Genomic DNA, 15150 nt, shown 5'->3' with positions numbered 1-15150 from the left:
GCAGGAAACATACCAGAAAAACGTTTTTTAACGTTTGTATTATATGAAGCAATGCCTATAGAACAATCTATCATCTGTAAGCATACTATTTTTCTGTACTGATCAATAACTTCTCCTTTATTATCTCTCTTTTCTTTCCTGTCTCTTCATTGAGTTCCATGCATACCTCACCTGGGTTAGTTGATAGTTTGCAGATGAGGCAATTAGAACTCAAAGAGGTTATGTAACTTGTGTAAGATTACACAGTTTGTAAGTGACAAAGCCCAGAGTCCAATTCAGGGCTACCAGTTTGCAAGGTTTTCCACTGAACTTTGCTGTTTGCAGAAAAAAGACATACAAGATCATTTAGATAGATCCTTCCACCCACACAGAATTTATTGCTACTAACTGAATAGACTCCTGAGCAATGTTATTAAAATATTATTTTAGGTGTGACATTTTGATAAGAACATTTTTTATCTTTTTTTGAGACAGAGTCTCACTCTGTCCTCCAGGCTGGGGTGCAGTGGTGCAATCTCAGCTCACTGCAGCCTCTGCCTCCTAGGTTCAAGCAATTCTCCTGCCTCAGCCTCCCTAGCAGCTGGGATTACAAGCACCCACCACCAAACCCGACTAATTTTTTTCTTTTTAGACGAAGTCTCGCTCTTGTCACCCAGGCTGGAGTGCAATGGCGTGATCTCAGCTCACTGCAACCTCCGTCTCTGGGTCCAACTCATTCTCCTGCCTCTGCCTCCTGAGTAGCCGGGATTACAGGCACTCGGCTACCACCATGCCTGGCTAATTTTTGCATTTTTATAGAGATAGGGTTTCACCATGTTGGCCAGACTAGACCTCAGGCGATCCACCTACCTCGGCCTCCCAAAGTGCTGGGATTACAGGCGTGAGCACTAATTTGTATTTTTAGTAGAGATGGGATTTCACTGTGTTGACCAGGCTGGTCTTGACCTCCTGACCTCAAGTGATCCACCCACCTCAGCCTCCCAAAGTGCTGGATTACAGGTGTGAGCCACTGCAACCAGCCCGATAAGGGGGTTTCTTGAGTGACTTGTTGTGTGGTACAGTATAAACTGTCTCCTCCCTTCCCTATGAAATTATCAGTAAATGTTGCATTGATTACTAATACTTTGTTTTGGAGTAAATTTTTTTAGGGTGGGGAACTCAAAGACAGTGGTAGAAAACCAATTAACTGCATTGTAAATTTAAATGCTCCCATGGTCATTCGAAGACAAAAGATATCCACATCTTAAACTGATATGTTAATACCTTACCAGGATCTTGGGAAGACCAAGAAAAATACCTTCCACATCAAGTCAGCTCAGCTTTGCTGTTGTGGTAGAGAAGACAGAAGAAATGAGGCGGAACGTTTAAAAGAAACATTCCCTGCCCTTGTGCTTACAGTCTTACCATATCCTAATACCACTCCTGTAGGTGTTTACTACCCCACCTTCTATTGTACAGTTAGAGAAAATGAAGTCCAGAAGGAGGCAACTTGGCTACATCTAGGTAAACTCCTAGTTTCCCAACTGCCCTGCCAACACTCAGTTCTACCCTTTATACTCCACAACACACCCAGTCCTATGCTGATGCCTCTTATGAAACTGACCAGTAGGGTTGGAGCACTATTTGTCATACCTCTACCTCTGCTGTAGTATGATTAGGTCAGTGCAGCTGCAAATAAAGAAAATCCCAATGTACTTCCATACTTATGAGTGACTGTTTTTGTTTTTTATTTTAAGCCAAACGTCTTTATAAAATTATCAGACCATCCTTTGCTGGCATTAACTTCTTCAGCTTTAGATTCTTCACCTTCCTTTTGCTTTGTCATTTAATGACTTCACTTTCTCTTGACTCATATTAGTCTGTAGATATGCCTTTCTTACAGCAACCCTGCACCCATATAAAAGCTGCATTTTCAAAATGAGATAAAAAGATAGTTTGCAAAAAGTGCAAGATTTTCACATCTACTGACATAGCTGCAGTGACGGCTTCACCATTTTTTTTTAACAAAGGTCCTTATGCTGGAGTCATGTATCTTGAAATTGTGGGCAGCCGCAGCTGCAGATCTCAATCTATGGTACATATCAAGCAGTTCAACTTTTTCTTCTAATGTCATGACTTGTATCTGCTTCTTGGAGCATGTTGAGCCCCATTAGTGGCACTTTGTACGGGTCCCATAGTGTTATTCAAGGTTTATGGTATTGCACTAAACATGATGAAAAAATATGTGAGAACTGTGAGATATCACTTTTTACTGCAACTTTAATTTACTGGAGAGGAACTGCTCAGGTGGAGATGATTAGTGGCATATGTATTCATATTTGCAACGTATCCTAAAGACTCAATATTTGTTGTTAATTTTGTCTTTATTCCTTATTTGATACATTTTTAAGAATATGTTATTTTTCTCTTCTTTTCTTTTAACACAGAGTCCTGCTTTATTGCCCAGGCTGGAGTACAGTGGTATAATGTTGGCTCACTGCAACCTCTACCTCCTGGGTTCAAGCAATTCCTGTGCCTCAGCCTCCCTAGGAGCTGGGATTACAGGGATGTGCCACTACACCTGGATAATTTTGCATTTTTAGTAGTTTACTGAAAAAAATCCACACATAAGTGGACCCACACAGTTCAAACCTGTGTTGTTCAAGGATCAACTTACATGTATTTCAATAAATAGATATTCTGTTCCTTAAGATTCCAGCTAAGGAGTGACACAACATTTAGAGTTTTGTTGTTGTTCCTGTTCCTGGGTCTCTATTGTTTGTATTAGCATTTCATGGAGAAAGCTAGATGGAATGAGAAGAGGCTACAAACTTATCTTATAGCGGTCACTACTGACAAGTTTCCTCACATCTTCAATGAGCAGAAAATCCCTAATTTTTAAAGTTATTTGAGATAAAATTGTGGAAAAGATATATGGAAAACCATAGTTAAAAATATATAACAACAGAAACCTGAAATCAACACCTGACAAATATTATCAATAAGGTTGTGACAGAGCAGGGACCATGTATGCCAGTCTAAGAATACTGACGCAAAAATTTTAAACACCATATAGAAAGTAGCATTGAAAAAAAACTTATATTTTAAAACCAAATTAGGTTTGTGACAGAAGGATAAAGATAGTTCAATAATAAGCAACATTTTAAAGTAGTTCTTAGAATAAAGGACAAAGTCCACAGTATCATATAGGTTAATGCTCAAAATGTATCTCACAAAACTCAACATTTGTTTCTGGTTACAGTATTATAAAATTCAGTAATAGGAAAAAAAAATCCCTAATTTCATAGAGCACTTATCAGAAAACAGCATATCGCAATGATGAAACAGATGTAGCATTTACATTAAGGCCTAGGAAGGAAAAATCCAGACTGCTGACTGCTCTGCTAGTTCTCAACATTATATTGCAGATTTTAAGATTTTACTGAGGCAAAAAAATTAAATAAATGGCATAAATATAGGAAGAAGTATACAAGATTGTAATTGTGGCTGATGCTATGATTTTCTACATACAAAATCTTAGCAAGTCAAATAAAATTAGGAAAATTAATAAAGTGTTCTAGAATTTTCAAAATTTGGCAAAATTTTACCACTAATTGACTATGAAGAAAATATAACAGAAAAACACACGCAAGACTGCAAAAAAATTGCATTACAGGGCCACTTGGAAAAATGTTTGTAGAGCTTAAAGGATTCCTTGAATATGAAAAGTAAGGATACACTCTAATATAAATGTATTCAAAGCACATTAACCTACATTTCTTCCAATTTATATAAAATTGTTTGATCAAAGTAATTCAAATTAAAAATAAAAATAACAGGCTGGGTGTGGTGGCTCATGCCTATAATCCTAGCACTTTAGGAGGCTAAAGTGGGTGGATCACTTGAGGCCAGGAGTTCAAGACCAGCCTGGGCAACACAGAAAAACGTTGTCTCTACTAAAAATACAAACTTAGCTGGGCATGATGGCACATGCCTGTAATCCCAGCTACTCGGGAGGCTGGGGCAAAAGAATGTGTGAACTCGGGAGCTAGAGGTTGCAGTCGAGATTGTGCCACTGCATTCCTGCCTGGATAATAAAGCAGGACTCTGTCTCAAAATATAAAAAAAAAGGAAGGAAGGAAGGGGGGGAGGGAGGGAAGGAGGGGAAAGAGAAGAAAAAGAAGAAAATAACATACTCTTAAAAAGGTATCAAATAGGCCGGGCGTGGTGGCTCACGCTTGTAATTCAAACAGTTTGGAGGCCAGGCGGTCAGATCACCTGAGGTCAGGAGTTCAAGTCCAGCCAACCAGCGTGACCAACATGGTGAAACCTCGTCTTAAAAAAAAAAAAAATGTATCAAATAAGGAACAAAGAAAATTACAACAAATATTGAAGAGTTTTTAGGATATGTTACAAATATGAATACATACAATTTCTTGAGGGCAATAAAATCCTTTAAAACGTCTATATTCTTTGACCCAAGAATGTGATATTTAAGATTTTATTGTAGGTATTAATACTAAATAGAAAATATAATTACTAGAGTACTAATTGTATATGGAAAAAATTCAAAACAGCTTATAGTTGGCAAAGAACATTAAATAAATTGTGCTCAGTCATAAACTGGAGTATCTTTTATATATGACAACATACATTATGGCAAAAACCACAATTTACACCAACTTATAGCTACCATATATTGAGCAATTCCTGTGTGCTAAGCACCACGTTTGATTATTTACATTTAATGCACTGAACAACACTGTGGAAAAGATATTAAATCCCCACTACACCAGATGAGTTGAGACTTAATATCATCCTCTTATTTTACGTACGTTTGCTCCTAACTGGGTTGTTTCACTTCTCAATAGTATATTTTGAAGCACAGAAGTTTTAAATGTTCCTGAAGTACAATTTATCAATCTTCTCCTTTCATTACTTGCGTTTTCAGTGTCATATCTATGAAACCATTACCAAATCTAAGGTCATGAAGATTTAGATCTATGTTGTCTTCTGAGAGTTTTATACTTTAAGCCCTTACATTCAGGAATTTATTCCATCAGAATTTTTGTAAAAGGTGTAAGGTGTGGGGGTCTAACTTCATTCTTTTCCATGTGGATAACCAGGTACCATGTGTTGAAAAGATTATTTTTTCTTCCATTGAATTGTTTTGCCATTCTGTGTAAAATCCATTGACTGTAAATATGAGAGCTTATTTTTAGATTCTCAATTATAATCCATTTATCTTTATGTTTATCATGATGTTTATCAGTTTGAAACATTATTCTGTTTGTTTGGTGAGGCCAAAAGTTCAAAGTTGCAGTATGGTTATTTTTGTTTTGTTTTGAGACAGGGTTCTGCTATGTTGCCCAGGCTAGCCTCGATCTACTGGGCCCATGCGATCCTCCCACCTCAGCCTGCTGAGTCAGTAGCTGGGACTACAGATATGCACTGCCATGCCTGCCTGGCATTATATAACTTTTGATTACCATAGCTTTGTATTTAGTTTTGAAACCAGCACGTGTTAGTCCTCCGAATTTGTTCTTTATCAAGACGGTTTTGAATATACTGACTGGGTCCTTTGAATTCCCATAGAATTTGAGGATTGGCTTTTCCATTTCTGAAAAGGTGAACACTGTAATTTTGGTAGGGATTGCATTGAATCTCATATCTATTTGGAGAATACTGACATCTTAATATGACTTGTGATCCATAAGCATGGGATGACTTTACATTGATGTAGGCCCTATTTCTTTCCGCATTGTTTTACATTTTCAGAGTGTATGTTTTGTACTTCATTTTAAAAGTTTACTTCTAAATATTTTTTATTTTGATGTTTTTGTAGATTGAATTTTTTCTTAATTTCATTTTTGGATTGTTCATTGCAATAGAAAATTTTTTTAAAATTAGCCAGACCCATGGTGGCATGTGCCTAAAGTCCCAACTCGGGAGGCTGAGGCAGGATTGCTTGAGCCAAAAAGTTTGAGGCTACAGTGAGCTATGACTGTGGCACCCTACTCAAGCCTATGCAACAGAGCAATACGCTNATTTTCTTAATTAGATTATTTTTCTTTTATTTGTTGAATCATAAATGTTCTTCAACTATTCTAGAACAGGTCCCTTACTAGATACATGAATTGTATATATATATATTTTTCTATTAAATACATTCAATTCTATAAAATTCCTTCAAAGCACCTCTTTTGCTGCATTCAACAAATTTGGTAAGTTGTATTTTCTATTTCATTTAGTGCAAAATATTTTTAATTTCTTTAAATTTCATTACACCTGTGTTATTTAGAAGAATGTTGTTTAATCTACGAGTACTATGGAATTTTCTAGCTATCGTTCTGTCATTGATTTCTAGTTTAATTCCATAATAGTCTGAGGGCTTACTTTGTATGATTGTCATCCTTTGAAATTTGTTGAGGTGTGTTACATGGTTGTCTGTCTTGATGAATGTTGTTTGAACTTGAGAAGAATGCCTCTTCTGTTGTTGTGGAAGTGCACTATAGATTTTCAATTAGATACAGCTGATTGATTGATGATGCTCTTTATTTCAACTACGTCCTCAATGATTTTCTACCTACTTTTATATTTGTAATTCTACCAGTATTTTGCTTTGTTCAGTTTATATATTTTAAGAATTTTTATGTCTTCTTGGAGAGGATGGGCTCCCTTTATCATTATGTAATGACCCTCTTCTTCCATGATTTTCAGTGCTCTGAAGTCTGATTTGTCCGAGATGAATACAACTACTCAACTTTCTATTGATTAGTGTTATCATACTATATGTACTTTTCTCGCTCTTTCTTCAGTTCTGTCCACTGTTGATGACCTCATTAAAGGTTTGTTAGTTTTTTAATGCCAGAATTTCCTTTTAATTCTTCCACTTCTTTGCTTTTATTGCTCATTTGTTCTTGCACATTGTATGCTTTTTCCATCAGAGCTCTAATCATATTCATCATATTTTAAATTCCCAGTGTGATCACTGTAACATCCCTGCCATATCTGAGTCTGATTCTGATGCTTGCTTTGTCTGTTCAAACTGTGCTTTTCATTTTTCATTTTTGTTGAATGTTGGACATGATGTACTGGGTAAAAGGGACTCGAGTGAATACACCTTTAGAGATGTGGTGGTAATATATGTGGTGGGCAGCAATCTGTAAGTCCTCCGATTAGACATTTTAGTAAGCCTAGGTCCCCAGGCTGGACATTCACAAGTACTTTGAAGTTTTCCTTCACCTCTCCTGACCCCCATTTAGGTGAAACAGGAAGGTTGGAGGCTGGGGTTATTTCCCTTCCTCCAGTTGGTTAGACACTGGTAAAACCCAATGCAATTAGGTTCTAACAAGAGTTTACTTTGGGGCCAGGCTTACATTAAAGAAAACAGAATTCTCTGGGCATATTTTAGAATGGTTACTTTCACCTACGCCTGCTAGAAGCACAAGGAAATCTTTCTCTGATACTGTGAAAACCCAGTGGGACTCTTAGAGGTAAAACTCACAAGTGTCTTTTCCCCAATCCACACAAGGCTTGGCCTCCTCTTAAGAGATTTTCTTTCAAATGTAGTCCATGATCAGCCTCCAGCAATTATTCAATTACTTTTAGATAGTCCTACCCAATGCTGGCTCCAGTGGCAGTTTCTGGGCAGGTTATCTTCCAGGTAAACTATGATTTTCTGCACCTGCCTGTCTCCAGTTTTCAGGGTGGCGGTTTGTCCTGTGACTTCAGTTCTCTGACAGATCAAAGAGTTGATTTTTAGTTGTTCAGCTTTTTTCTTTGTTATGATGGGGATTAAAATTTTCAAGCTTTTTACATGTCAAACTGTAAAACAGAAGTCCTTTATGCTTTTAAAGAAATTGCCAAAGAAATAAACAAAAAAAAATTTGCCAATTTTCTGGGCTGGTGGTACCATTTTACGTGATACTGCCAATGTGTGACAGATTTCATTTCTCCACATCCTTGCCAGCATTTCATACTATCACTAATTTTTTTTTAGGTATTCTAATAGATGTGTATTGATCTCAATGTAATCTAAAATTGCATTTCTTTCATAGTGATGTCAAACATTCTTTTCAGAGCTTATTTGCCATCAGTATATCCTCTGCCATGAAATGTCTATTTTTTGCCCATTTTCTAATTGAATTTTTTTAAACTGAGTTTAGAGTTCTTTATTCTAGATGTGAGTTTTTGGCCAGATATGTGGCTTACATGTATTTTCTCTCAATCTCTACATTTTTCATTCTTTAACAGGACCTTTGGCAAGCAAAAGTTTGTAATATTGATGAGATTAATTTGTCAAGTTTTTCTTTTATGAATATTCTTTGGTAAGAGCAATTCATCAAGAACTATTTAGTTGAAACCTTTCTCCTACGGCTTTTTCCTAAAAGTTTTATACTTTTATGTTTTATGTTTAAATCACTGATCCTTTTTTGTTACTTGTTTAATGAGTGAATAATAAGTAGAGCCTCTCTTTTTCCCTATGAAATCCAATTGCTCCCCCTGATAACTATCCTCTGAATCATTTCTATCACAAATTATCATCACTAGATAATCAACTTAATTTACTTTTTTTTAAAACCAACCTGCTGAAAAGACAACAAATTTTGACTAGGAGCAGAAAGGTGGAGTGGATTTATAATTTTATGGTAATTATAAAGGGTTTCAATGGAGACTTTAGGCAGCTAGAACTCAGCATAAAACCACAAGGTAGAAGCTGACAAAGACAGAGATAAAAAGGAGAAAATTAGTTCAAAAAACCCAAACTTTCCTCAATTCTATCCTTTTGCCCAGGGATCAGATCATTGCAAATCCCAAGTTAAAACACAAAACAAAACAACACTAGAGGGTCATTTTGCATACAAATTATGCTAAGGTATAAAGCATATCTTAGTATTTCTGAAACTATAGTCATCTGTGGATTTACTGAAATTTGTCTTACCTGCTTATAATCATATACTACTTCATAATTTTTGACAATCAGAAATAATATAATTTCCTTGACATGTTAATGGTATCAGTGTAATTATCAGGTGATGCTTTGGAAGCTGATTATCATACTATATGAGGTATTACAAAGAAATGTAAGACTCTTATCAGATTGTGATCATTTTTCCTTCCCTAATAGAAGAAAATTAATGCTTGATTTTACTGTGAGAATTTGGATCTAGATCTACTGTCCTCATTAGAAATCAGAATGAAATATCAAAATGATGCCCTAGTGGCTACTGCAAAAGGAATATGTGGGTAGTTGGAGAGTAGAATACACAACTCTCTTAGGAGCAGTATTCACATTTTTTTATTTCAAGGTGTAAAATATATGTGGCCAGCATTGTTACTTTTTTTTTCTTTTTTCTTTTTTACTTTTTGTAAGTGATGCTGCTGAAACATTGTTACTTTCATCTGCAGATGGAATAGCTGAGAAGTATAAAAACCTGTACTTGACTTTTATTAAGATTATCTGTCATCAAATTACCCACATCCAAATTTCCATGGGCTTGGAATTTCCTTTCCACTTTATAGTGGTATGTATTAGGAAGTCCAGTTTATAACATTTTTTTTTTTTTTTTTTTTAAAAAAGGAAAAAAGAATCAGCATAGTCAAGTTCTCTTAGTCTTAAGGCTTTCTGGGTTTCTTCCTTGGAGGAGGTCAGGATCTTCCCAAGGCCTGGGTCCTCGAATATTCTTCCATTCATCAAAAGTGGAGTCTTTTATTTTCTATAGAACCACAAAAAATTAAAGTATAAATATTAGTGTAAGACCCCTGTGGCTTTGATTAGGACACAACTGCCTGAATGGATAAATGAGTGGAAAGTATCTGATAGGTCCTCAATTACAACTGTAGCAAATAATCAACTACAATCATATTCACTGATGAAATGTCATCATAAGATTTAGAACTTTTCTTGTTTGTTATTGATGTTAATGCCTATCTTACCCCACCTTAACCATAAAACTACTAACATAGACAAAGAGTCTACAGGCCTTGTTTTTGAGAGCACAAGGAAAAGGACGAAGCTGGGAAAACAAAAGTACAAATCTAAAGGCTGATCCAGCACAACCGTGACTGAAAGGGTTATCGGGGTAATGGCAGAAAACGAGAAGAAAAGAACAAAGGTGGAGACCCTAAAGTCTTCTACAAAAAAGAAAAGAGACCAAGATAATTTGTCTTATGCCTGGGCTTAAGAATGAAAAGACTTTTCCTACAGCTACCATACGTAAAACACCCTTGGGCAACTGAAATTAGTTGCAACTACATTATGGATTATCCTACTTTCATTTAGTCTGAAGCACTTCTCAAGCACAAAAATAAACGTGGAAATAAAAGAGGAGAACATAAATGTTTCTTCACCTTTCTCCTACTGACCACCACTCTGACATGAACTTTTACATATCTGCTGTTCTAGTTGTTCTGGAATAATGGAGTAAGACAGAAAAAAATAAAAAAATAAAAAAGGCTGAGAAAACACAGGATAACTTATAGCCAGAGACAGGGAAAATGGCATAAATTTACCTTGACACTTGGATACTAAGCATTACCCTCTTACTAACTAGCTATATAATCTTTGGAAAGTGATTTAAGCCACCTGGGCATTAACTGTCTCATTAGGTAACAATGAAAAGGTTGGACCAAATAGTCTGCATGGTTTCTTCAGCTCTCAAATTCTATAGGTCTTAGGAGAACTAGAAGGAAAATCTACTCCCAGACAAACTCTCCATAGCATCACTACAGGTATAGCACTTGTATAACTACAGGTAGCAAGTTAAACGATTTTTTTTTTTAATCAATTGGAAAGTAGTGAATGAAAATACTGTTCATTTACAGTTTTACCAGGAGTCTCTATTAAATATATACATGAAGGAACAAAATTCAACTAGTTTAGCATACAAGAAGAATTTAAAGTATTTTCAAATATAGTTATGAAATGATCTAGTTATTTAAAGGTTTTAATAAAGAATAATGGCCATTATTCAGATAACATAAGATATATATGCTTAACAGAATTTAAGATAATTCTGAAAAAACAAGTTCATGTAAAAGTGGTCTAGTCTTTAGAGATCTTTGGTAAAGGAGAGTCCTTGTAGAATTCTACAAAACATGCACAGTGGCTAAAGAATGGGCTGTGTAAATGTGCTCAGAAAAACCACCCAAGACTTAATACTTCAGAACCAACTGGAATAGGCCTGAGTGTAGAACAGCGTCAAGAAATGTTAAGAAAAAACAGTGTCAAGAATATGGAGTTTTCAGGCCTGCCAGAGTGGAGACCTCTCTTTTAACACTTTGTTGCTACCTTGACATCCACCTAAGACACCAAAAAGGCTGTTCTTTGGGAGGAAAAATTATGCCTGAGAATAAGACTTTTTCTTTTTTTTTGAGACGGAGTTTTGCTCTTGTCGCCCAGGCTGGAGTGCAATGGTGTGACCTCAGCTTACTGCAACCTCTCTGCCTTCCAAGTTCAAGCAATTCTCCTGCCTCAGCCTCCTGAGTAGCTGGGTATTTTTAGTAGAGATGGGGGTTTTGCCATGTTGGCCAGGCTGGTCTCGAACTCCTGACCTCAGATGATCCACCAGCCTCAGACACCCAAAGTGTTGGGATTACAGGTGTGAGCCACTGCGCCCAGCCTGAGAATAAGACTTTCTTTAGACTCATCCCAACAAATCTTAAAGCCAAGCTTTGACAAGATTCTCTGGAGAGACAGTTTGGAGATTGAATCCCAAAAGGGAGAAGGGTCAAGGAAAGATAGCAGCCTTTCAACAGATACATCCTTACAAATGTAGCACAAAACGAAGTTCAAGGTGACTAGCCAACAATTAAATTGTCTAGTAAAATAAAAATCAATATTCTTCAGAACTTTCTTCAGTGTATTATCCAATGACTACCCTTCAATACAAAATGACAAGACATTCAAAGAAACAGGAAAATATAATCCAGTAAAAAAAAATTACAAACTCTGGCCGGGCGCGGTGGCTCAAGCCTGTAATCCCAGCACTTTGGGAGGCCGAGGCGGGTGGATCACGAAGTCAAGAGATCGAGACCATCCTGGTCAACATGGTGAAACCCCGTCTCTACCAAAAATACAAAAAATTAGCTGGGCATGGTGGTGCGTGCCTGTAATCCCAGCTACTCAGGAGGCTGAGGCAGGAGAATTGCCTGAACCCAGGAGGCGGAGGTTGCAGTGAGCCGAGATCACGCCATTGCACTCCAGCCTGGGTAACATGAGTGAAACTCCGTCTCCAAAAAAAAAAAAAAAAAAAAAAAAATTACAAACTCTAAGAGATGAAGAACATCCTCCGTCATCACATCTCATAATACAGTGTGCTATTTTAATTTTTGCTATCAGATGGATGAAAAATCATACCTCATTACACTTTGACATTCCTACTACGATAAGTTGAACATCTCTTTATATGTTTAAGAATGATACTTATTTCCTTTTGTCCAACAGTTTTACATGCTATGGTTTCCCATGTTCTTACTGAACAAATGAATTGCTGAACTTTTTCACATTGATTTGGAGATGGTCTTCATATTTAAGTAATTTAATGTGCCATGGTAAGATTAAACTATATTTTTAGGATTTCTCATGTAACTTGTGACTTTATATACATTTTTTCAGTCTGAACTTTTGAATTTGTATGTATGAACCTCTTAATCTTTACTTTTAGGGCTTCTGGGTTTTATGCCACATTTAAATAGGCTTTTTTGATTTAAGACAACAAATAAAATTCTCCATTTATTTTCTCCTAGTACTTTAGACATTTTGTTTTTTTACTTTTAAATTCTTGATCCATCTGGAATTTATTTATTTTTAGTATATTAAGTATGGATCCATCTTCATTTTCTTTTCAAATGGCTATATAGTTTATCAAATACCATATATTCAAGATAATTTCTTTCTGTACTACTAATACTTTTAAGGCAGATAAAACCAGTAATTGATTATTATAAGACAGAGACTATATTAACATACCATACCTCATATTCTGATTCTAAAGTAATTTTATTCGCTCTCAGTCTTTTTTCGAACTCAGGATCAAGCTGTAGAAAAGGAAAAAAAAAGTCATAAGTTATCTAAGTCCATTGGACTCAATTTTCAACTTTAGTATGGCCAAATATAAACACACAGCAAAATCTCTGCCATCTACTCTGATCACATAATGATAACTATGTACTACTACCACCATTACTCAACTAACAAGAGTTAATATCTACTGATTACTTGTTATATGACAGGCATTTTGACTTCTATTGCCTTGTTTCATCCTCACAAAATCCATGAGATATGTATTATTTTTTATCGGTATTATCATAAGTAAGGAATATGGGACACAGGGGGTTTGAATAACATATCAAAGAGGCAGAGCTTGGCTTTGAGCATTGGTTCTCTGCCTCCAGACTTCACAGTATTAACCACCAACCTAAATTACATTATGTAGAAATAACATAAAAAATACTAATATAATGCTGCACTTGAAAACAAAAAGGAATACCTTCCATGGGCCAGAAGTAGACATCTAAAAAAAAAAAAAAATACATAGAGGTAGATAGGAGCTAATGCTCTATTACCTATATAAAAAGTTTTTCTGACCAAGTACCACACATTCTCACTCATAAGTAGGCGCTGAACAATGAGAACACAAGGACACAGGGAGGGGAACATCACACGCTGGGGCCTGTTGGTGGGTGGGAGGGCTAGGAGAGGGATAGTAGGGGGTGGGGAGATTGGGGAAGGATGACATTAGGAGAAATACCTAATGTAGGTGACAGGGGGATGGATGCAGCAAACCACCATGGCATGTGTATACCTACGTAACAATCCTGCACAATCTGCACATGTACCCCAAAACTTGAAGTATAATAAAAAATAAATAAATAAAAAATACAAACACAAAAATTTTTTTTAAAAAGTTTTTCTGTATGTGGCAAAGACTTCAAGAAGGAAGAGTGTGGTGGCTGAAATTAATAAACAACAACTACAAAAAAGCAAAGATCAAATAAGTAAAATAGAAGCATAACCAGAGGATTCCACTGGAATAATGCATAGATAAAGATGAGGTGAATGAAAAAAAGCATACCACAAAAGCTTGATCTAAAAGTTGACACATAGCTAGTAGGAGTTCCAGAATTAGAAAATAAAGAAAGGAGAGGGAGGGAAATAATTAAATAAAAATAGCAAAGAATTACTCACTACATAGCAATGAGTCCTCAGACTGAAAGAAAACGGTAAGAAGCAAGCACAACAAAACAAAAATATTTTTAATCAAAGTGAAATTGATTAAGAGAAAAAAGAGAAGTCACAAATAAAGAGTATTCAGATGAAAAGGTCAACAGCACAAATTCTATAGGCAATAAAGAGATAATATATTAATAACTTTATGCCATTAATTCAAAAACTAGATAAAATGGACAGATTCACAGAAAAATACAACTTTCCAAAACTGAGAAAGGAAGAACAGATAACTTGAATAGTTTTACAATCTATAAAGAGTTAAATCTGTAACTAATAACCTCACACAAAGAAAACTCCAGGGTCAGATGGCTTTACCAGTGAATTCTCTTAAGGAAAAAATAATGCCAATGTAACAAATACTCTGTATGAGTTACGTGGCAAGCATAACCCTGATACCAAATTTCAAAAGAAAATAAAGAAAAATAGCAAGCCAGTTTCATATGTGAACACAAATGCAGAGTTATTAAAAATAGTGCAAAAAGAATTCAGCAACATACCAAAAAGATAGCATACTATGATCAAGTTGAATTTATTCCAAAAATGCAAAGTTAACTTGGAAATCACAATGTAATTTGAAAACAAACTAATGGAACAGAACAGAAAATCCTGAAGCAGATTTAAAAACTTATATGAACATTTGATTTATGACAAATTCAGCACAGAACAACCGTAAGGAAAAAATGCTATTGTCAGTATATGACGCTTGCACAATTTCTTATCTAGTAATAGATTAGAAAATATATTCCTCATACCACATACAAAAAAGGAAAGAAAAAAAAAATCAATCCTAGATAGAATGTAGACCCAAATATAAAAGGCAAAATCAAAACTTTTAGCAATTCACATAGAAATATATTTCTACTTTGGCGTAGGGAAAACGTTTCTTAAAAGAAAAAGTAATCATAAAGTAAAAGAGGAATAAAATATATCATATTAAA

The 15150-nt window shown here is 35.6% G+C and overlaps 1 protein-coding gene across 4 annotated transcripts in view; it reads right to left on the bottom strand.

Moving 5' to 3' along the window:
* Positions 1-8607: 8607 nt before the first annotated feature.
* LOC108294585 (cytochrome c oxidase assembly protein COX16 homolog, mitochondrial) overlaps positions 8608-15150 on the bottom strand; it is a 26318-nt gene continuing 19775 nt past the window's right edge. For all 4 annotated transcript variants that reach the window (XM_017516486.2, XM_017516488.2, XM_017516485.2 and 1 more), the window contains 2 exons: positions 12958-13020; positions 8608-9698 (listed from right to left, as the gene is read on the bottom strand). In XM_017516486.2, the coding sequence (XP_017371975.1) occupies positions 9582-9698; positions 12958-13020 (180 nt within the window). In that variant the 3' untranslated portion in view covers positions 8608-9581. The remainder of the gene's footprint in view (positions 9699-12957; positions 13021-15150) is intronic.

This window comes from Cebus imitator, unplaced genomic scaffold, assembly GCF_001604975.1.
Source record: "Cebus imitator isolate Cc_AM_T3 unplaced genomic scaffold, Cebus_imitator-1.0 Scaffold590, whole genome shotgun sequence".
Lineage (NCBI taxonomy): Eukaryota > Metazoa > Chordata > Mammalia > Primates > Cebidae > Cebus > Cebus imitator.
Note: the sequence above shows the minus strand (reverse complement) of the source record. Positions and strands in the feature narration are given on the sequence as shown.